This window comes from Castor canadensis, chromosome 12, assembly GCF_047511655.1.
Source record: "Castor canadensis chromosome 12, mCasCan1.hap1v2, whole genome shotgun sequence".
Classification (NCBI taxonomy): Eukaryota; Metazoa; Chordata; class Mammalia; order Rodentia; family Castoridae; genus Castor; species Castor canadensis.
In genome coordinates this window covers 48,115,619-48,138,803 of record NC_133397.1, presented here as the reverse complement: position 1 = coordinate 48,138,803, position 23,185 = coordinate 48,115,619, and the positions used below count along the sequence as shown (strand labels likewise).

General features: G+C 36.3%; 1 protein-coding gene across 2 annotated transcripts in view; it reads right to left on the bottom strand.

The window, feature by feature from the left end:
* Cfap36 (cilia and flagella associated protein 36) overlaps nucleotides 1-22,728 on the bottom strand; it is a 30,596-nt gene extending 7,868 nt beyond the window's left edge. The window contains exons 1-7 of one of the 2 annotated variants that reach the window (XM_074049752.1): nucleotides 22,350-22,728; nucleotides 19,272-19,336; nucleotides 18,459-18,560; nucleotides 10,282-10,396; nucleotides 6,201-6,288; nucleotides 4,336-4,387; nucleotides 3,361-3,463 (exon numbers count right to left, since the gene is read on the bottom strand). In XM_074049752.1, the coding sequence (XP_073905853.1) occupies nucleotides 3,361-3,463; nucleotides 4,336-4,387; nucleotides 6,201-6,288; nucleotides 10,282-10,396; nucleotides 18,459-18,560; nucleotides 19,272-19,336; nucleotides 22,350-22,464 (640 nt within the window). In that variant the 5' untranslated portion in view covers nucleotides 22,465-22,728. The remainder of the gene's footprint in view (nucleotides 1-3,360; nucleotides 3,464-4,335; nucleotides 4,388-6,200; nucleotides 6,289-10,281; nucleotides 10,397-18,458; nucleotides 18,561-19,271; nucleotides 19,337-22,349) is intronic. The other variant, XM_074049751.1, reaches the window with a different exon arrangement.
* Between the last annotated feature and the right edge of the window lie 457 nt (nucleotides 22,729-23,185).

The window sequence follows — 23,185 nt, the reverse complement described above, 5'->3', positions numbered from 1 at the left end:
TTAAAAACACAATACCACTTACATTAACGCCCAAAAAATGAAATATTTAGGTATAAATTATAAAAATATGCATAAGATCTATACAAATAAAACTAAAATTTTGATGAAAGAAATCAAAAGCCTAAATAAATGGAGATATTTCATGCTCACAGATAGGAAGACTCAATAGTGTCAAGATGACAGTTCTTCCCACCTTGATCAACACATTCAATGCAATCCCAAACAAAATCCTAGTTATTTTGTGGATACTGACCAACTGATTCTAAAGTGTATAGAGAAAGGTAAAAGTCCAAAAGAGCTCCAATTGAAGAACAAAGGTAGAGAACAGACACTACCTAACTTCAAGACTTGTGACAAAACTACATTAATCAAGAAGTAGTTTTGAGGAAAAGAAAAAAAAATGACAAACAAATCAATGGAACAGAATAAAGAGCCAGCCTGTAAATAGACATACATTAATATAGTCAATTAATATTTGACAAGGGTGCAAAGGCAATAATACAATGGGGAAAAATAGTCTTTTCAACAAATGTTGCTGGAATAACCAGACAGCTACATGAAAAAAAGTGAATCTAGGCACAGGCCTTATACCTTTCACAAAAATTAACTCAAAATGGATCAAATACTTAAATGTAAAATTCAAAACTATAAAAACACATAGAAAACCTAAATGTCTACAGGTGTCTAACTATAGATAATATCTAACTTTTTAGATAAATCCCAAAGTCACAATCCATGAAAGAAATAATTAGCTGAACTTCAGTCAAATTTAAAACTTCTGCTCTGTAAATAACAATACCAAGAAAATGAGAACACAAACTACAGATTGGTGAAAATACTGGCAAAAGGCACATGTGATAAAGGACTATTATCCAAAACATACAAAGAACTGTTTTAACAGTAAGAAAAACAGCCCAAATAAAATGATAAAGCGAAGACTTTAACAGACACATCAGCAAGTATTAAGATGGCAAATAAGCATATGATAAATAGAAATGACAGACAAGCAACAAGGGTACTGCTATAGGCCTAGGAGAGTGCCCAAATCTGGAACAGCGGTGAGGAGGAGAGCATCACAAACCTCTCATTCTTTGTTGGGGAATGCAAAACAAAATAGTGCAGCCACTTTGGAAGACAGTTTGATAGTTTCTCACAAAACCAAACATACTCTTACCAAACAATCTAGCAATCATGCTCCTTGATATTTACCCAAAGGAACTGAAAACTTTTGTCCATACACACACAAAATGCAGATGTTTATAGCAGCTGTATTCATAACTGCCAAAACTAGGAAACAATCAAAATGTTCTTCAGTAGGTAAATGAATAAATAATCATATATCCAGACAATGGAATATTATCTAGTGACAAGAAGAAATGAGCTATCAAGCCATGACAAGACATGAAGGAACCTTATATGCATATTACTAAGTGAAAAAAGCCAATCAGAAATGGCTATATTACTGTACGTGACATTCTAGAGAAGGCAAAAATATGGAAATAGTAAAAATATCAGTAGTTTCCAAGCATTATGGGGGAAAAGAGAGAGAAATAGAAGAAGCAGGGAGGACTTAGGTGGCAAGTAAACTACTCTGATACTATAATGATAGAGACAGATCATTACAGACCTGTCAAAACCCACAGAATGTACACCAAGAGTGAACTTTAATGTAAACTATATGCTTTGGGTGATGACAACATATCGGTGTAGGAACATCAATAGGAAGAAATTTAGTACACTCTGTGGGGGTGTTGATGATGTGCACATGTGGGAAATGAGAAACCTCTGCACCCTCTGCTCAATTTTGCAGTGAGTTCAAAACTTCTCTGAACAATAAAGTGTATTAAAAACATTAAATTGCTCTCTTGCTTTAAAAAAAGAAGTCAATGGGTAAACATCAAACTTATCTAAATTATAAAAGTTCTTCCTTTTTTGTTGTTGTTTTGCTTTGGCTTGGTTTTGGTTTGGTTTAGTTTTTAAGAGTTTCTATGTATCCCAAGCTGGTCTAGAACACACAATGTAGCCCAGGCTGGCCTCAAACTCAGGATCTTCCTGCCTCAGTCTCCCAATGCTGGGATTATAGGAACGCACCACCACACCTAACAAGGAGGTCTTCTAAAATATAGAAGAATGTAAGATCTGGAATCAGAAGGCCAAGGTAAGTCACAATTTCACCATTTAAGAGCTCAGTGATCTTAGACAAATCATTCAGCTTCCTTAAAGAATTCCTTATTTTAAAAAAACAGAGGCCCATGGTGGCTCACACCTGTAATCCCAGCTACTTGGGAAGTGGAGATGGAAAGGATCAAGGGTTTGAGGCCCACTCAGTGTAAAAAGTTAGCAAAACCTATCAACAAATCAGCAGTCATGGTGGTGTACAACTTTAATCCCAGCTATGTGGGAAGCATAGGTAGGAGGATTGGAGTCCCAGGCAGTCCAGGCAAAAACCGAAACCCTATTTAAAAAAAATAACCTAAAAGCAAAGAGAGCTGGAGGCATGGCTCAAGTAGCACAGCACTTGCCTATCAAGCAAGTTTAAACCCCAGTACCACCAAAAAAAAAACAGGAAAAGAGAAATCAGAAGGTGTGATGATTCACACCTGTAATCTCAGCGTTCAGCAGGCAAAGGCAGGAAAATCACAAGTGGGAGGGAAGCCTGGACTATGTAGGAAGGCCCTGTCTCAAAAAGAAATCAGAAAACTGAAAGTAGACTTACCACAGGTTTAACAAGTTCCCCCAAATCATTCCTGCAAGGACTCTCATCAATTTTGATTTCAAAGACATAATTTCTCACTGAACATCTAGACAAATTGGCTACCTCTTGTTTTTTAGCTCCACCTTCTTGCTCACTATCACCATACAACTATGAGCAAGCAAGAGAACACCAAATGTTATGTGAACATCTTATATACTACAGCTGTGGCACAAAGGCTGGGGGCTCCTTCGAAGAGTTCTGCTCACTGCTTTGCATTCCATTCCAGGTTTCACTTAGAAATTTGGGGCCTAGGACTAGGGTGTATCTCAGTGGTACAGTGCTTGCCTAGCATGGCTGAGGTCCTGTTTCAATCCCCAGAACAGGGAGAAAATATAGCAAGTTCCAGGCCAGACTGGGCTATCAGACCCAATCTCAAAAAAAAAAAGGAAAAAGAGAAGGGAAAGAAGGGAAGATAGATGGGAATTGTATTTCAGCTGGGTATTTCCTACTCTTTAACTAAATTCATAAAGAATTCCATATACCAAAACCATTCAATACTCCCTTCCAGGGTTTCTGAAGGTTAAATATACATGAGAGTATAACATACTCCACACAATGTTATGTATTCATATTATTAGAGAAAGTTCAGTATACCTCCAGCTTACCTGAGGGTAGGTGTGCAAAATGTTCACCATCCCCTTGGGAATTACTCATTTTTGCAGCTTCACTAGTATGTCCTGGGGATTCTTCCGTTTTAGGCTCAAGTAACTTCAGGATTCCACAATACAATTCAAAGAAACAAACAATTCAAACTCATTTTGACTAATTCACTACTTAGAAGATCAAAAGTTGTTATTTTTTTAGTTACTATTTACTAACTAAATAAAGAATAAAAGATTCTATTTTCCCAAAGCATTTTATAGCAGTGTTAATGATAACTAGTATGGTTTGGATTTTGTAGCCACAAGGTGATTTATTTCTATCTCTAAAGTGGAACAGTATATTTAAATCAAAGAAATTATTAACCTTGCAAAGAAAGTAAACTAATGTTAACTCATTTCTCCTTAACAACAGAGAAAAATCCAATCACATGTAGCTTATTAGGCAATTCATAGATATGTAAATCAAAAGCCCCTCCATGCTGGGTGATGCATGAGATTTCACTATTATTATTAGCATCTTTACTTTATGTGTTAAAAATTTTTCATAATAGAAAGCCTGAAATGAAAAAAAAAAAAATCACACATTCCTAAAACATAGTATTCAAAAAACGTAATTTGGTTTCCAAATAAATCAAAAGGTTAAAACTAATGTCTTCTCAAACTAATTTTGAACTGGTTTCTGTTCTACACCTTTATGTTTAAAAATCTTCACTAATGTCTAAGAGCTCTACCACTGAGCTAAATCCCCAGCACCAAGAATTTCTTTCTAAATTATATATGCTTCTAAGAAAGCATATACTTTCTATATAAAAAGGACAAAATTAAATATAAATGCCTAGACTTGCCAAGTTCTCTGAGGAACTATGTAGTTCCACAGAAGCTTACATGTTAACAGCAAAAAAAAAAAAAAAGGTGTAAACTTAGGAAGAAATAATAACAATGAAATATTTCTGTTGTACTTGTATGTTCAGTAGGCACCTGTTTTTTTCTCTTCCTTTCTTCTTCTTGGTCATATTCCTCTTTGGATTTTCTGAAATACACAAAAATAAGGTAGAAAAGTAAATTTTCTTCTTTCATCAAAGAACAAATATTCAACCAAGCAATATGCTAAGGTTACAATATGAGCAAGGCATTATATTACATAAAGATGGAAAATAACCAGTCCTTTCTCTAAAGCATCTTTGCTCTGGCAAAGATGTAGGCAATATCTAGCATAACATAGCCACTAAAAAAAAAAAATAATACAGGTTCATCCATCTCTTAAGAAATGCTAATGAACCCTAGCTAAATAAAGACTAACAGATTTGAAATCCTAAACCCAAATTTGAACGGTAAATTAGCAAAAACTGTGATTCTCTTTAGACAGATTTTACATCTCTCCTGGTTACGAGCCATTTCTCCTCTCATTCTGAGTTGTCCAATGGCATCTGAGTATCATATAGGATAGCATTGTAAACTGCTCACTGAGGCAGTCTGATTTAGGAAAACAGCCAAGGTCAACAGTTGTATATGTTCAAAACTAAGCTAGCAACAGACTACTTATATAGTAGTATACTCCCCTCAAAGTTTTTAGAAAATAAAGTCTTAAAATATTATACTGCAACCACCAATGCAAGTCATAACTTAACCAGTCTGCTGTACCAAATACTCTTACATGTGCAAACCTGTGAACTCAAAGCAATCTGTTTTGTCTCAGCCTCCTATCTGCCTCTGCCAATAGAAAATAGGATCTGGCAGGAAAGGGCCAGTTTTACCCACAAATCCGATTCCCTCCCCACAATCACTCAAAGCCAATGAAATGACAGACTAGGTCTTAGAGCTCCTGCCACTGTGTGCCACTGAGCCCATCCTCCTAACCACAGTTCTCATTTATTCTGCCAGTGACACAAGTGATGACAGGGATCCTTTTCCTCTAAACCTATTATATTCTCAAAGGAGCCTTAAAAATTAGGTACTGCAATGGCCTCTCCCTTCCAAAACTCCCACAGTAATCAGGGCACAAATAAGCTCAAAGAAAAAAGAAATGCTCACAAAACTATCCTAATTCTACGTGGACCTCATTAGCAGGCATTTGGCTGAGAATCATATAACTGGGAAGAAGAGACCAACAAGATAGTCACCTAGAATAGAATCTAGAATAGACACGTCCCACTGTCCTCCCTCCCTTATAGATTACTTGTCATTCCATCAGCTATGCACTCGGTAAAGTCTGGATGTCCATCTTCTCACTGTGAGATACCTAGAATGAGCCACCTCTAATACTAAGATCTAGAAGCCATGGAGAATCCTGGTAAGCTCAGGTCACTCCAGCCCTCTCCAGGGATCAGACTGGGTTTATTGCAACTTTTTTTCTATTGGTGGCTAGTTCTCCAATCCTATGACAAGGATGGGGGGGAAAAACCCACTAGCTTGGGCTGATCTGGCATGAGTTATCTGAAAATAACTTTTTCTATTAAGAAATGTAGTATGAGTTGAGCATCCCTTATCTAAAAATCCAAAATGCTCCAAAATTCAAAATATTTTATGTGCCAACATGACAATCAGAAAGTTTCAGACTCTCAAATATTTTGGATTTCAGATTAAGGATGTTCAACCAGTAATATCTATGCAATGTTCTAAAATCTTAAAAAATCCAAAATTTGAAACACTTCTGCTCCTACGCATTTTAGGTAAGGGATATTCAACCTGGGTACACAGCATTATAAAATGATAAATCATTTTGATGGTCTTCAGCAGAGAATTTAGATATTTTACTACTTTATAATGTCTTCTGGGTAAAAAGCATGTATGTATAGATCATACTATAGTACTGCTAATTATTCATTCAAAAGTAAGTAGAGTACCTAAGAACTTCCCTCAGGATTTTCATCTCTTCTTGTTCAAGGTCATTGACCACATCAGATCCATCGGTTAAGCAGTCAGGTAATACACCTGTTCAAAACCAAACATGATATGGAAGAATACCAATTCAAGTGAAAACACTTATAATCTCACTGTGTAGCTCATCAAGTACAAATTCGTTTACAATTTATCACTACAAAAAATTCCAGGTGAGCACCAGTGGCTAGAGTCTGTTATCCCACACTACATGAGATCTGACAGATTAGAATTCCAGGCCACCACAAGCAATGAAGTTCATGAGATTTAACTTTCTCTCAGTTTAGGGAACAACCCCCACAAAATCAACCCCACAATTTTACATAGAACTATCTCTCAGTAATTTTTATGTTGCCTATTAAAAATAACATTATCGGCCTAGTTCGGTGGTTCGTGCCTGTCATCCTAGCTACTTGGGAGGAACCCCATTCTCAACTAATAGCTAAGTGGCAGTGGTGGGTGCATGCCATTCCAGCTATGCAGAGAGACATAAACAGAAGGACTGTGGTACAGGCCAGCCTCAGCATAAAGTGAGACCCTACCTCAAAGATAACTACAGCAAAAAGGGCTGGTGGTATGGTTCAAGTAGAGAGCACCTGTCTAGTAAGCACAGGGCCCTGAATTCCAACTCCCAGTACCAGTACCACAAAAAAAAAGAAGAAAAAAAGACAGAAAATTAATGATTGAGGCTGGTGACTCAGTGGTAGAGTGACTGGCTAGAATGCACTAAGCCCTGAACTCAATCCCCAGCACCACAAAAAACAAAAGAGGTATGTCAGAGTTAGTATGTACATTGTCTTCTATAATCATACAGTATCTGAGAAGATAGCACTGAAATCATTCAGCTACAGCTAATAATGAAATCAAGCTCTCAAAGTTGAAAATGGGAAGAGTTTACAAACAAAATTATATTCTGTTAAAACAGCATCTAATATTCTTTATTCATACCACAACAAATGTTACGGGAAAAGAGCCCTGCTTAGTATGTGCAATGAAAACATGGTACTAAGCATTTTAGGGAAATACAAATATACATAGTAGAACCTCTATCCTTGGTGCATCTGCTCAGATATTATCTTATAGTCTAATAACTATAAGCCACAACAGTACCAACTTTAGCCCAAAGCAAATAAAAATTCTTAGGAAATAATTTTAAATGTTGGTTTAATTTGCTTTATTACTTATATCTTCCTGAAAAGCAGGAAAACTAGTAATAAGCATTCTGGTTTTATCTATAATAATTACATTCTACAATATTAACAGAATGTCTCTTCATTTTTACCTTCTATTTCTTTTTTTCTTTTTTTGTATTCATATGTGCATACAATGCTTGGGTCCTTTCTCCCCCCTTCCCCCCGCCCCCACCTTCTATTTCTTTATCCACATGAGTGCAGGGTTTTGGATCTGCCCTAAAGGAACTTTATTTTCTAATACTCCTGATGTTTAGATACATTTTTAAACATTTTATTCTGAGATAATTGCAGATTTACATGCAGTTATAAAAAAATAATAATAATACAGAAAGATGTCATGTACTGTTTACCCAGTTTCTCCTGGCAGTAACATCTTACAAAACCATACTACAACACCAGAACTGGAAAACTGATATCTATACAGCTCATCAATATGAAGTGCAATTTTGCTCAGCAAAAGATATAATATTATTATTCTAATAGCCTTTCTAAGGAAAAATAAAGTAGTAAGGGAGAAATAATATAACAGTATAAAGTACTTAAAAAACCATTAAAATATTGCTCTGACTTGTGTTTTCCCCAAATTCTTAATAAGATACAACCAAGAATCCAGAGAGTTTTCAAATTTTTCTTACCACAGAGACAACTTTAAAACAGCCTGTTTTGAGTACAATGGACACTTATCTAAGGTACTTGTCCCCTGCTGCTTAAATTAAACATTTTAAAATTCTGTAGCACAAACTAAGTTTATGTTTCAATGCAGGCGAACTGTCCCACACTGTAATCTGTCAGCAGCCATTAGTCTACACCATTCCTCTCACTAATATAAGCCAGGTTTTGTGCAGTCATCAGGCAGCCAATTATTTAGATGCCAGGCCATGCCCAACCCCAGGAAAGTGACTCTTCCCAGATAGCTGAAATTATAGGCATATGCACCTCCACACCTGGGTTCCGGGTCCTTTATAACACCACTAAGCCACTGAACTTAGCAACCCTAGACTTGTCTTCCTTTTCTCTCCTCCTCTAGACTTCTTACATGAGATAATACCTTCTAATTGCTAGGGCCATTTTCACTGGGGTGTTCTGTTAACCAGCAGTCTGAAGCATCCAGCTAATACTGAAGATTCACTCTTTCTTTTATCAAAACTGATCTTCTCAAAACAAATCTTAATAACGAGATAATCACCCCACAGGTTAGAAGAAAGCATAGTTTCAGGAATATGAAGACAAAGGATTTTACAGAACAAGCCATGTCAGAAAGACAAAAATGAAAAAGATTACTTTCTGAACTTATTTATACCTAAGTAACTGCACTGTGTCATGAATTCTTCAGGGTTAGGGTGGTGTTAATCTCCTACCCACAGACAACTTTATTACCCATTGTGGAAAGCATCTCAGGGTTTTAGAGAATGGTGGTTATGATGGCGGCTGTCTCTAAGCAACAAGTCCCTGCTTGCATCAGACAAAAGAAAGGAGAATCCTCAACAAGGGTTCTACAACATTCTGATGTTTGCCTTGCAACAACAGAAACCCTCCCATGTCATGTTCGCAAACCTTTAAGAACAAGTAATACAAATGAACTAGAGCTCTCATATCTTCAGGAAACAATCAAAGCAAAGATTCTGCTGCCAAACTAAGAGGTTTATGGACCCTGGTAAAGAATATCAGTGGCAATCTATTAAGCAAAGGAACACATAAGACTTACAATGAGGTTACCAGAGCCAGAAATATGAAACAGAGATGAAAATCTGGTCTGAAAAGGAGACAGTACCATAACAAGAAATATGTTTAGAAACTTGAACATTTCAAGTGAGGATGTCTAATGTTGTTCAGACACACAAGAAGGGAACAAAAGCAGGAAGAGCTAGAGAGAGTAAGTTTGAGCACCGGAACAGGTAAAAGATAAAGCCAAAGAGGGTTAGTTACTAGAGCCTTCTTTTCTGTTTTCTCTTCCACCAAATGCTGGTGCAATAATTATATTGTTCTCAACCAATGGTTCTCAGTGCAATTCCAGACCAGCAGCTTCAGCACCACCTGGGAATTTGTTAAAATTATTAGATTACACCCACTACTAAATCAGAAACTGGGAACCAGCCATATGTGTTGTAAGCCTTCCAACCACCTCTAATGCTTGCTACAACTTAAGAAGCACTGTCTCTTTCTGAGGTCTTAACAATGAAGCTAGGAGAAAAGTAGTCACCTTCACTCAACAGTAACATAGCCACCTAAAACCACAAAATATTTCAGCTGGGATCTGATGGCTCACACCCATAATCCTAGCTACTTGGGAAACTGAGATTGGGAGAATTGTGGTTTGAGACCAACCTGGGTAAAAAGTTCATGAGACCCTCATCTACCCAATGACTGGGAGCAGTGACACTCGCCTGTCATCCCAGCTACAGTGGGAAGCATGAAATAGAATTGTGGTCCAGGCCAATCTGGGCAAAAAATAAAGACCTGATCTCAAAAATAACCAGAGAAAAGAAGGGGTAAAGGCCCTTTCAGCAGTAGAGTGCCTATTAGCAAGCATGAAGTTCTGAGTTCATACTCTAGTCCCCCCCCAACACCCCCCAAAAAAACTAAATTTCATAAACATGATGGCTGAGCAGAAAATCAAGTTCTCTGAAATCTAAAAAAACATTATTAAATCAAATTCAGGGTCTGCTTTCTTTGAAATGTCAAATTCACACTGATTAGAAAATTCATGCTCTTAAGTCTCTTACATTAGTCAAATGCTTTCAAACTTGAAATAAATGTGTAGAAGGCAGCTACATTTCAGACCTTATTAGAATCACAACAGTCAAAACTACAAAAAAATGCATTGAGCACTTAGACTCTAACTTCAACATTTTACCATTTCTCTCTTGAATTATTCGAATGGCTTGCAGCTGCATTTCAATGTTTTTCTGGACCATCATTGCTTTAAAGATAGTAAAATCTTCTGCTGCCAACACGGGCTGCAAAATGGCCTGTAGAAAGAAATGTAGAGGTTAATATTCACAATTCTTTTCCACTGAAAAACAGCATTAATGAATGCTACATCATTATTTATAGTTAACTGATTTAAATGGACAATTTTAAGATACATGGGATCTTGCTGTGTAGCCCAGGCTGCCCTCGAACTCATGGCCCTCCTGCCTCAGCCTCCCAAGGCTATGATTGCAAGTGTGCACCACCACACGTGGTTAAAGAGGCTTTATTTTGAAACCCTTTAAATAGGAGTCTCAAGAGGTTAACTCTCCAAATCCCCAGGCCTTCAGGAAGCCAAGGCTGACAGTGGTAACATTTCCCAAATGAGCCAGTGCTAAATGATCTTGAAAAACAACATAGAAACCTGTGTTTTCTAAAGTTACAACTTCAGTACCTGAATTGTTTTTTAGCCAAAATAATATCTATTTGGTTATATCCTGTCACTTGAAATTTACTATTTATTTAATGACCATTCAGTTAACTACAAAATTATTCCTAAATTAACAAAAGTACCAAATTAATAAATGCCAAAAATGGATCAAGAAAGTAGGTATAATGAACTATTAGCAATGACTGTAACATTAGAGTTGCCGTATATATAAAAAGTTACATGGAAGACATAGAATTAGAAATTACGATGCAAAATCATAACTGATAAGTATAATAAGTTAAGAAAAATAAAGGTGTCTACCATTAGAGTACACACAATACTTCCTTTACTACTAAGAATGTTACATAGTAAAGGGAAAACCAATTTCCAAGCTAGTTAAAATATACCATCTGTAATTCATGAAAACCCAAAGGAAAAACACTCAGATTATATCCACTTTACTAGAATCTTATTTCCAGTTTTACCTGACACGAATGGAAAAGATGACCACACAAAATCACCCTGAGGCAACAAAGCAGATACTATTTACTAGCAGGTAGCAACAACACTGTTACAGAGGATACCTCGACAAAACCTTCAAAAAATGTTACTTGAAAAGAAAGAACCCTTCTCCCAGCAACCACCTCACATCTAGAGTCTAGTATAACAAAATTAAGGAAAAGTGCAAAAGCAGTTCTCGTGATATCTACCAGGACTAAGCAGCTGTAGAGAAAAAAGACAAAATTTGTCTTTTCCCTTAAATTCACAAATACTGTCCAGAAGGTCCCAGGGCAGGAGATGAGAAATAGGCTTCAGCTCTGTTTGACAGAAAAGTACAGACAGGAGCTCAGTGCAGGAAAACAAGTGTGGACAGCCTCTGGACCGATTAGTGATGCCTGCCAGAAACCCCTTTATGGGATTATGGGACTACATAGCTACCTGTTCTGGGGCTTCCTAGTTTTACTAGAAACACCAGGAATCTTATCCTCATCACAAACATTTGAAGACATTGTTATTGATGGCAATGTGTCAACCAGCTTCTATCAGCAAGTCAGAGATCAAATTGATATTTAGTTATAATTTAAGGCTTATGCTTATGACCCTTGATCCTTCTTAATAAATGCAGAAAAGAGAAATTGTTAAATGTATATTCCTGAGCTCTGCCTCAGACATAATTAATCTAAATCTCTAGAGGATGAGTGTCCAGGCACCTAACCAGATATTTCTTGTGACAGTTAAGTATGAGAAACATTGGTAAGAAAATGAAATACTCTAAGTACTCTGTGCCCACAAATTTGATAATCCTCATGAAATGGACCAAAGAAATAGATAATATACATAGGCCTGTAACTATTTAAAAAAAAAGTTGACTCAATAATTAATGACTCTCCAAAATAGTAAACACCAAGCCAAAGGGAGTTCACTGGTGAATTCTATCAAACATTTAACAAAGAACTCCTACCAATTCTCCATAATCTCTTCCAGAAAACAGAAGCAGAGCATGAACCAGCATTACCCTAATACCAAAATCAAAGACATTACAAGAAAGTAAAAATATAGGTCAATTTCTTTCATGAAGAGAGATGGAAAAATACACAAAAAGTATTAGCAAATTGACCCAAACAATGTATAAAAAGAACTGTATACAACTAAACCAAGTGGAATTTATTTTAGGCACACAAGGTTGGTTCGACATTTGAAAACCACTCAAAATAGCAGACATCAGAATACAGAAAAAATGATCATATCAACAGATACAGAAACAGCATTTGATGAAATCCAACATCCATTCATGATTTGAAAAGAAAGAAAAAAGAGAGATGAAAGGAGGGAGGGAAGCAGAGAGGAAAAGAAGAGAAAAAAAGGAAGAAAAAAGAAAACTCTCAGCAAATTAGGAATAGAAAGAACATCCTCAACCTGGTAGAAAATATATAGTTAAAAACCCTTCAAGACCTGGCAAGGTAGTTCACATCTGTAATCCCACCAACTCAGAAGGCAGAGATCAGAACAACTGCAGTTTGACTGCTTTCCTATTTACTAAGTACCAACAATGAATAACTGGAATTTGAAAATAAAAACACAAAACCATTTTCATTAGCACCATAAAAAGGAAATATTTAGGAAGGAATCTATCAAAGTATACATAAGATCTATATGAGGAAAACTCTAATGAAAGAAATTAAAGATGACCTAAATAAATGGAAAGATATTCTATGTTCATAGATAGAAAGAAGACACTATTAACATGTCTTCTCAACTTGATTTACAGATTCACACAGTCCCAATAAAAATCCCAGCAAGTTATTTTGTGAATACTGAGAAAGGGATTTTAAAATTTACATGGAAAGATAAAAAACCCAGAATAGTCACACAACACTGAAGAACAAAGTCAGGGGACTAACACTATCCAACTTCAAAACTTATTATAATGTTACAATAATCACCATAGTGTGGTATTGGTTACATAGTACATAAACAGATGGATGCAAAAAAATACAATCCCAAAATAGACCCAGATAAACATGGTCAACTGATCTCTGACAAAGGAACAAAGGCAATTCAGTGGAAAAGGACAGTCTTTTAGCAAATTGTGCTAAAACAACTGGACATGGCATGCTACAAAATGAGCCTGAGCATTGACAACCAGAAGTTATCTCAAAATGGATAACAACCTTCAATGTAAAACACAAAACTATAAACTTCCACAAGGTAACACTGGAGAAAATCTAGATAACCATGAGCTTGAAGATGGCTTCTTAGATACAATATCAAAAGCAGTATCTGTGAAAGAAAAAAACTGATAAATCAAACTTCATTAAAAATAAAAAACTTCCACTCTGAAAGATGTTAAAAGAATAAAAGGTAAGCCACAGAAAATTTTGCAAAATACTTGCAATACACTTATCCAATAAAGGACTTGTATCTAAAACATGCAAAGAATTCTTAAAACTCATCAATTAGAAAAGAACTTAATTGAAAAATGGCCAAAAGAAAATGAGATACCACTATATACCTACCTGTTAGGACAGTTAAAATCCAAAAAATTGACAATACAAAGCATTAACAGATGTAAAAAAAAAAAATTTTAAGTAAATAAAAAAAGGAACTCCCAGTCATTGCTGGCAGAAAAATAAAATGATGCAGACACTTTAGAAGATAGTTCGGCAGTTTCTTACAAAGCTAAACTTCATCTGACATTTTATCTAGCAATCTACTCCTGTTTACCCAAATGAGTTGAAAACATTACGTACACACAAAAGACTGCACATAAATATTTTTAGCAGCTTTATTTAATTGCCCAAAACTAGAAACAACCAAGATGTGCTTAAAAATATAAAACAGAGTAAACAAACTGGCAAATTCATACAATGAAATACAATTCAGTAATAAGGCATGAGCTAGAAAGCCACAAACATGGAGGAACTTTAAATGCATACTGATTAGTAAAAGAGGCCAACCTGAAAAGGCTACAGACTATGTTTCCAATTACATGAGATTTTGGAAAAAGCAAAACTATGGATACTGTAAAAAGACCAGTGATTGCCAGGGGATTGGGACAAGGCCAGGAAGGATGAGTATGTAGAGCACAAACGAGAAAATTTTAGGGCAATGAAACTATTTTGTATGATACTGTAACAGGAGATACATAACATCATGTATTTGGTAAAACGCATCAGAACTATACAACAAAAAGAATGAAATAATGTACCAATATTGGTTTAATAATTATAACAAATATACTACACTAATGCAAAATTTTAAGAAGGAAAACATATGTTCAATTTTCTGTAAACCTAAAATTGCTGCAAAAAAAATAGTCTATTAACTTTTTAAAACCTTAACTAGGACTCACACAAAATATTGCTAATTGTCCTGTATGTAATTTTAGAAATTAAATGGCAATACCACATAATCTTCTCAACAATGCCAGTTACTGGAAAAAAAAAACACAATTATCTTAAATTATTATTTTTATGTTATTTTATTTTGGGGGAGTGTACTAGGGTTTGAACTCAGGGCTTCAAGCTTGCTACTAAGCAAGCACTCTACCACTAATACCACACCTCCATCCCTTTAATGCTGTTTTGTTTTAGAGATAGGGTCTCACTTTTGCCCAGGCCAAGCTGAACCATTATTCTCCTAATTTAAATTTCCTGCCATTGCTGGTATGAATTTCCTGCCATTGCAGGCACCCAGCTTTTTTCTGTTGAGATGAAATCTCACACACTTTCTCACCTGGGCAGACCAGAACTGCAGTCCTCCTAATGTCAGCCTCACAAGTAGCTAGGATTACAGGTATGAGGATTACCAGCACTAGCTCCTCAAATTAGTATTATTATTAAACAACAAATGTTTCAGCAGGTATTAATTTCCATCTTATAAAAGTCAAAGCAAATAAAGTTAAAAAAATTAATTTCTTGCCATATAGAAATCTCTGGTTTTTGCCATACATTGAAATTAATGAAAGGATTTATCCTCACCAAAAGAAAAAAAAATTACAAGCACATGCAAGTTACTTTTATCTATTTCACTAGGAAATGACCATATACTAAAGTTCAACTGAAGGCAACTAAAATAATAAATAATACATACCTCACTACTTGTCATATTTTGTGAACTGATAGAAGGATATTCTAATTCATGAGCATTTTTTTAGAAACCACTAACAGAAAAACATGCTGTTAGGTGTTTTTGTTGTTGTTGCTGCTACTGTTTTTATTAGAATGCTTTATCTTACATACTCCTTGCCTCTCTTGCTGGCTTTAATGCACAAAGAATATGTCAGGACTAGTGAGCTAGGTCAAGTGATGACTAAGTATGGCGAAAAGAATTTTGTGAGTCTTCTTTAATAGTACAATTTGGTAAGAGTGGCAACTAGTTTAGAAAACCAAAACCAACTCAACCAAACCAAACCAAAATAAAAATTACCAATGGCAAGCAATTTGTTTCTTGAATTAATATCCAGCTCATATTAGCCTACTAGAATCAACATTCCGATTTTCATGAATGAAAATTAAATTGCTGCAAAGCAGTAAATAACATCCTTCAAACTGTTTTTTCAGTAATGGTGATAACCCTATGCTGAATCACTGCTGCTACTCAGCCTCTGGTGACTGACTAAGAGTTACTTTAGTAGAGAATAATGCTAACTAGTCCACATGAGGATTGAACCATGACCCTGGCCTGTCAGCACACTGCTAATCAAGTGCCAAAATAGCTACCATTAAGAAGTGCTTCCATTTATTTATAGGTCACAGGCATAGTGCCAAAAAAGCTTTATGTGTTTTATCTCTTAAACTTCACAAAACCTTTCAAAGTAGACATCATCCCTATTTTATAGGTATGGAAACTGAGATTCAAAAAAGGTTAAGAAAGTAAAATTGCAAAACAGCTTTGTACAACATCAGACAGTTAGTAAACAAAAGATCCAGGACTCAAAAGCAGGCCTGTCTGTCTCAAAAACACTTATTTCCTTATATATGAGACTGTACTACTAATCAACTCTAAAAAATTAAAAGTTGTACAGTAGAATGCAAGAGAAAAATGTGTTGATCTTGATCTGAAAACAGTATTTAAAAACTCTGTTTACATTCACAAACAATTTAAAGTTAGGCTGATAAGGCAAACAAAAGACAGCTGTCTGTTACTACAGTCCCCCAGCTTATGATTTTTCCACATTACAGTGATGCAAAAATAATACACAGTAAATAGAAACCACACTTTTTGTTTCAGAGGCTAGCAATATGCAACATGATACTCTTTCTTTCTTGATGCTAGACAGCATCAAGCCACCCATCCTGGTCAATTACGTGATCACAAAGGGAAAAACCTCTATGGTGTACTATGTTGTTCAGTATGTTAGGTGCATTAAATTATTATGTTTGATAGATTAGGTGTATTAAATGTATTTTTGACTTACAATGTTTTTTTCACAAAATAACTGCATCATAAGTCAAGGGCCATCTATAATTTTCAATCAAATTTTTCCTACCTTGTTAAAAAGAAGAAAAAAATGCCTATCATTATTTCTTAAACTACAGTACATATAGGAAAAAAGTATTTGTAAACTGAAAAACTTTTGCTTTATAAAACTATTAGCTAATAAAATTGTGTTTATTTATATATTAGCGTGAGCACACCAATATTTGTTTTAAATATACGGATTTTCTACTTTTAGAAGTAGAAGCCATCATTAAATGAGAAGAAACTGCAAAAGTGAACTGTATCAAGGAATGGGGGTATGGATCAGTGGTAGAGCATTTGCCCAGCATGTGTGAGACCATGGGTTCAATTCCCAACACTGATAAAAAAGAGAGAGAGCTAGCACTGTGCCAGGAAGTGGTAGATTAAATAGTCAAAGCAACCTCTTCAAGGTCACAATAATAAGAAAATTTAACAAATATTTACTGAGAACTACTTGTTAGGAATTAAGTTCTCATCTCTAACTTAGCAACTAGGCATGCAAAGATACCAAAAACATCTCAAAGAACTTAAAATCTAGTAAAGCAAATAGACTTGTTAGAAACTGTAACTCAAGGCAAAGTCCCTAGTGAAGCAGAATAAACTCTGGTCTGAATATAGGAAGCATTAAAACTGCAGTAAGAAGTAGTATTTCAGCCAGGCCCTGATGATGAGGATTCCTTTGGGTTAAGGAAAGGATGGTGGAGTGGAGAGGATCTATACATTTTAGGTTAAGAGACATGTGCACAGCCAGGTGCATAAATGCTTATGAGTGGCCTGGAATAACAACAGTACATAATATACTGGAAAATTACAATAGGACAATCAAGGCTGAAAATACACTTTGAGATAACGTCACAGACAATCCTCACTGTCATCCTGGTAAGGAATTAAGAAATACAGTTTATCTGGTAACGGATGGGAAACCAAAGCAAGTTTTTGAGAAAGCTACTTGGGTAGTAGCAACATATTCCTATTTTCAACATGTGAACAAGGGCTCTCAGTTGGATTGCCTAGGCTGGCATATTGGCTGTATTATTCATATAGCTGTGAACTTCAAACTAAGTGCTTAATAGCTCTGCTTTAGTTTCCTCATTTATAGGTAGAAGTTAAATAGTACCAATTCCTTTCTTTTTTGGGGGGGAGGGCAGAACTGGGGTCAGTACTGCCCTGAACTTGAGAGGGAGGCCCTCTACCACGTAAGCCACACCATTAAGCTCCACCCAGGTACCAATTTCTTAAGATGATTAAATGAGAAAATACATGTCAAATGTCTAAAACATCAATTAGCACAAGCCCTCAATATATTTAGTTACAAATACACATATTATCCACTTCAGCCCAGCCCTGTAAAGCTAATGAGACGATAAAAATAGTTCCAAGAGAAAGAATTACCAAGAACTATGAACTATGGATCTGCTAAGGTTAGGAAAGCAGAAACAGCAGACTTATCAGTGATCTATGTAAATAAACTGTAATCTAGATAAACCCTGTTATCCTGTTACAGCTCTGAGTTCAGAAATTTTTTTCTTCCATTAGCTCATTGATGCCGCAAATGATCATTTCCCAAGGTTGCTCTAAAAAAGAACCCACATGTGATGACTTATGTTTCCGCCTCTCACAATGTCTAAAATAATATACTTTAACAATCGAAAATACTAAATTGAAGTGAAACCTTGGGAATTTTGTTATATAACTGTACGTTAACAGAATAACATGAAAGCAAAAACCTGTGATGTACGTGTCTTTGCAAGAGGAGAAGTGCATGCTTCTTGAAACTGATCTTCATTAATTCCAATTTCCTTGAGGTAACTTTCCAACAGTTTTTCAACCTAAAAATAGAAAATTTAACTTTTATAATTTACATAGAAAAATTCTAAATAACAGTTTGCCTGTTAAGTATTAAGTTTAGAAAAGTATAATCAAATGCTTTTTTGCAAATATTAATGTAGATAATATTATGTACTACACAGCAGTAATACTGTCACCAAAAAACAAACAAAAAAGGTTCTTTTTTTTCCTGATGAAAATCACATGAAATTTTTTTCCTCTGTAAGAAGAAAGTCATGATTATGAAAAGTCAGGATTATGAGGTTCAATGTGAACAACTCTTCTGCTACCGAGAGACATTTCTAAAAATCACAAGATAATCATGACTAATGAAAAACTGATACTTCCCTGGAGGTATCAGCCAAATAAGGACTGAGGCATGGCTCAAGTGGTAGGACACATGCCTGACAAGTACAAAGCCTTGAATTCAAACCCAGTGCAGTGAAAAATAAAAATAAAATTTAAAAGATTAGACACAAGATTCCCATCATTGTGGTAAAATCATTCATTAGGTTCTAGCACAGAAGTGATACAAAGTCATAAAAACATGTTCATAGAATCTATACAGTCTGATATAACTGATAGTATTGTTAAGGTTGACTGCATTTTTGTGAAATTAAAGAACTTTAATGAAAATTCATTTTTTAAATTTAATAAGATATAAGCATTATTATCTTAATTATCTCTAAAATTCAGTTAAAAACAATACTCACTAGTTCTTTATATTCCTGATGAATCTCTGTATAGGTCAATTTGCTTTCTTCTTCATCATCAAAAACTAAATTTATAAGAAAAATATTACATAGTGTTAAAAATAAATCATTTCACCAAATAAAAATATAAAAATCCACTCCTTACAAATGGAACTATCATTCTGATAACTTAGCTCTTCAGATTTGAATCCTGGGCTTTTTCTTTAAGATAGGGCTTTTTCTTTAAGATAGATAGATAGATAGATAGATAGATAGATAACAGATAGATACAATTACATAAATATATATAATATAAATTGTAAACAAGTTTTTTTCTTCTATTTAAGAAAATATTTAACACAAAAACTACCTCATATTTAAGATTAAAACCAATTTGCCATTTTTCTTCTTTATTTTTTGTTTTGTTTTGTTATTTATTTGGGTTTGTTTGTTTTGAGATGGGATCTTACTATGATTGTCCAGGCTGGTCTAAAACTCCTGAGTTCAAGCAATTCTTTGGCCCCAGCCTCTAAAATATCTGGGACTACAGACATGGTGTGTCCAGCCATTTTGCCAGTTTTTGATCAATAATGTAAAGTAACAATTTCTTTATAATCTTTTAATAGAACATTATTAAACATTAAATCCTTTTACAACAGTTTCTAGATTATTTTAATGTACTAGAACTGTGCTGATGCAAATTTTACTGACAGTGACTAGGCCATTGTTACTACACATGAAGTCAGAATAAATAAAACACAAATAAGTGTTTACTGATTGATTACATGTGTGAAACAATGGAGATTAAAAATATATTCCTTCAAAAAGAAACAACTTAATTAGGAAAACAGGACATGCTAATGAATTAACTGTAAAAAATAAACATTTTTTTCATTCCCCCAGAATGATCTTCCTGAAATGCAAAACTAATTTTTATAACCTTCATTTAAAACTCTTCAACAATTGCTCATTGCCTAGAGAGTAAGTGCAGTGAAAATCTTTAGAAGGACAGACAAAATTCTCCAAGACTAGGTCCCAATTTCATCTCCCACCACTCCAACATCCAAATCCTACCCTTCTAACAATAAACTGCTTTGAACACCACCACACACATACCACTTCAAATCCCCATCATTTTGCTCAGGCCTTTTCTTCTTTTTGCCCTTGCTCCATCCCATCCCCTTTCTCCCAAAGATTCTTCAAGATACTGCCACACAGCACATTCTTCATGACTTGCCACCCAATCCCAACTCCTAAGCTGGTTGGATCCTTTCCTCTAAGCTCACACTACACAGCACCACATGTCACTTTGTTACAGCACCTGCCACTTTGTATTTTAGTCTGTTTTCCTGACTGCCCTCCCCTCACTAGGCTATATAAACTTCTCAGGCTTAGGATTTTGTTATTTATCTTTCCATCCCCAGCTTCTGGTCCAAGGAATATATGTTTGTTGAAGTGTTGATGTCACAAAGTTGCATAAAACGAATATTTAAATTATCTGAGATAGAAAAAGCACACTGACAACCCAAGAAGTATAGTTATTTCAAGTGTCACTGACATGTAACTTCTATTTATCCTGAACCTGCTCTACATAGCACTGAACATACATTCAAGTGTCACTGGCATGTTACTTTTATTTATCCTGCACATGTAACACTGCACATTCAATACAACAGCTACTTAAGGTGTTTTCAGTTAATTCTGAAACTACTACCATAATATGTTAATAAGGCTGAGAATTTGCTTCTCTGTAGAATTACACAAGCAGGTATGTTGTTACTGAGACACAGCCACTTTTGACATGAGGATAAAAAGATGAACAATGCTTCAATTTTTTTCTGTTCAGCATTTAGTCTCAGTGGGGTAAATGGGATCTAATGTGACATAATTTCTTCTTCCAAAGGAGGTCAGGACTTCACATGCTTCATCAGTGTCATAATAGTGTTTTAAATTCTTAAAAGGAGTACAAATAAAATTTACTTTGTTTTGGGACCTCCTTAAAAATTACTTTATAAAAACAGCATGTAATTAACTAGTAGTATTTGAATTTTGATTATGACAATGTGAACAAAGAGTTCAATGGTTAAACGAAATTTCACCTTTACCAGATTCATGGACTCTTAGGGTTGAAAGAAGTCTTAATGAAACATATGATAGTTGAATCCCCTCTAACATCCCTATTAAGTCATTCTCAGATCTATTCAAAACACTGCAAGTGCCTAGGGAATTCATTACCTTTTCAAGCAAGTCAACTCATCCTGCATATATCGTTATGAAGCATTGCTTTCATTGAAATCTGTTTCCCTACAACTTGCACCTACTCACTCCAGCTCTATCACACAAGTCTAATCCCTCCAACCGAAGACAGGCTGAAATGATTGATAGCTATACTCCCATCAGAGTCTTGCCCAGCTAAATAACCATAATAATGATCAGACAGTCGTCTTACAACATAGTTTCTGATTCTTTTTGGCTCCAAGAACTGAGTTCAGAATTCCAAATGTGAACTGATCAGAAAGAACAGTGCCCACTCCTCAAAGGCAGTATTATGCCACGTCTGTATGCCTTATTTATGAACCTCCTTCTCCTTCATTTTTGGTAGGGCCCAGAGTGAGAGAGCTCAACAAGAGGAATACAGGCCACAGAGACCACGGGTTGCAGTCCTGCTGGAGTAATCACCTACCCTCCTTTGCACGTCAGTGTTGGTCGGGGTCAATTTTTCCCTCTTCCTAGACTGACTCCACAGGACAAAATGCTAGGGAGCAGAAGGAACTCAGGGGCAAACTGACACTTCTCCTCCCAAGTGGGGAAGCTGTTATAGAAGCCCTCCCACCCCAGACAGTCCACCTGCCCAGAAATATATGGGATGGGGCGAGAGACCGATCACAGGATTAAAGTCTAATTTGATTAGGACATGCGCTTGGGCGGAGGAGGGGGAGATGCCTCGGTCTCCATTTTCAGGTCTACGAAGGAAACCAGTGAATGCCATTCCTTCCACCTACCCAGCTCTAAACCTGGACGACGGAGACAGACTACATGGGAGATGGTTTGCAGTGTGAGAGAGGCGAGAGGACCGTGAGTTCGGACTCTGGTTTTTACCTTCACATTTCTGCTCCACGAAGTCCAAGATGGGGATGGACCAGTCCGGGCCTCGCAGGAACCCCGCGATGCTCTCCACCACCCATTCCACCTCGTCCTCTTCTTCCGCAGCCATTCCGCCCCCAAGGGGCGACGCAGATTCCCTAGGCCAGATTCCTCCGGCCTGTTAAGGCCTTTCGGACGCAAGGAGCCGGGAGGGAAAGGGGGAAAAGTTGCCCGCAGTCGCCAGGCCAGCAGGATAAAAACTACAAACCAGTTAACGTAAAATGGTCTCTATAGCAACGTGAGCAGCCGCCTCGGGCCGCGGCCCGGAAGTGAAGCCTGCTTCCCGGGCCTGCGTTCCTGCGGGGGACGGGGAGCAGCGTTTAAAGAACGTTTCCGATTGGCTGGAAGGAATAGTAAAGGATGAAGAAAATAGCCCTCCCCTCATTGGCCCGGAGTTGCTAGGGCTGAGCGCAGAAGTGTAGTCATTGGCTGGAGATGGAGACGGAATCTCTGCGTTCCTTCAGCGTCTGCTTGGAAGCGGATGCTTAAAATGGCGCACGCAGCGCCGACGTAAGATGCAGAGTCGCGAGATTTCAGAACCTTCGAAGTTCACGGTTATAACTGAGTCCCAACCGTTTTCAAACCCCCTAGCCCACAAGTGTTTGCAATTAAAAGGTTGTCTGAAAAAACAAAGTCGTGGTTTCCTTCCTGGCTCTACAGTAGGTTTGCGTAGTGTAACTCCAGGCCGGACTTTAACCACTCAAGCTAAGGGAAAGAAAGCTAAAATTTGGAGCTTTTCTAGGGCAAAATCAAAGTTAATAGGCATTTAAGTAAGTGTCTTCATGACCAAC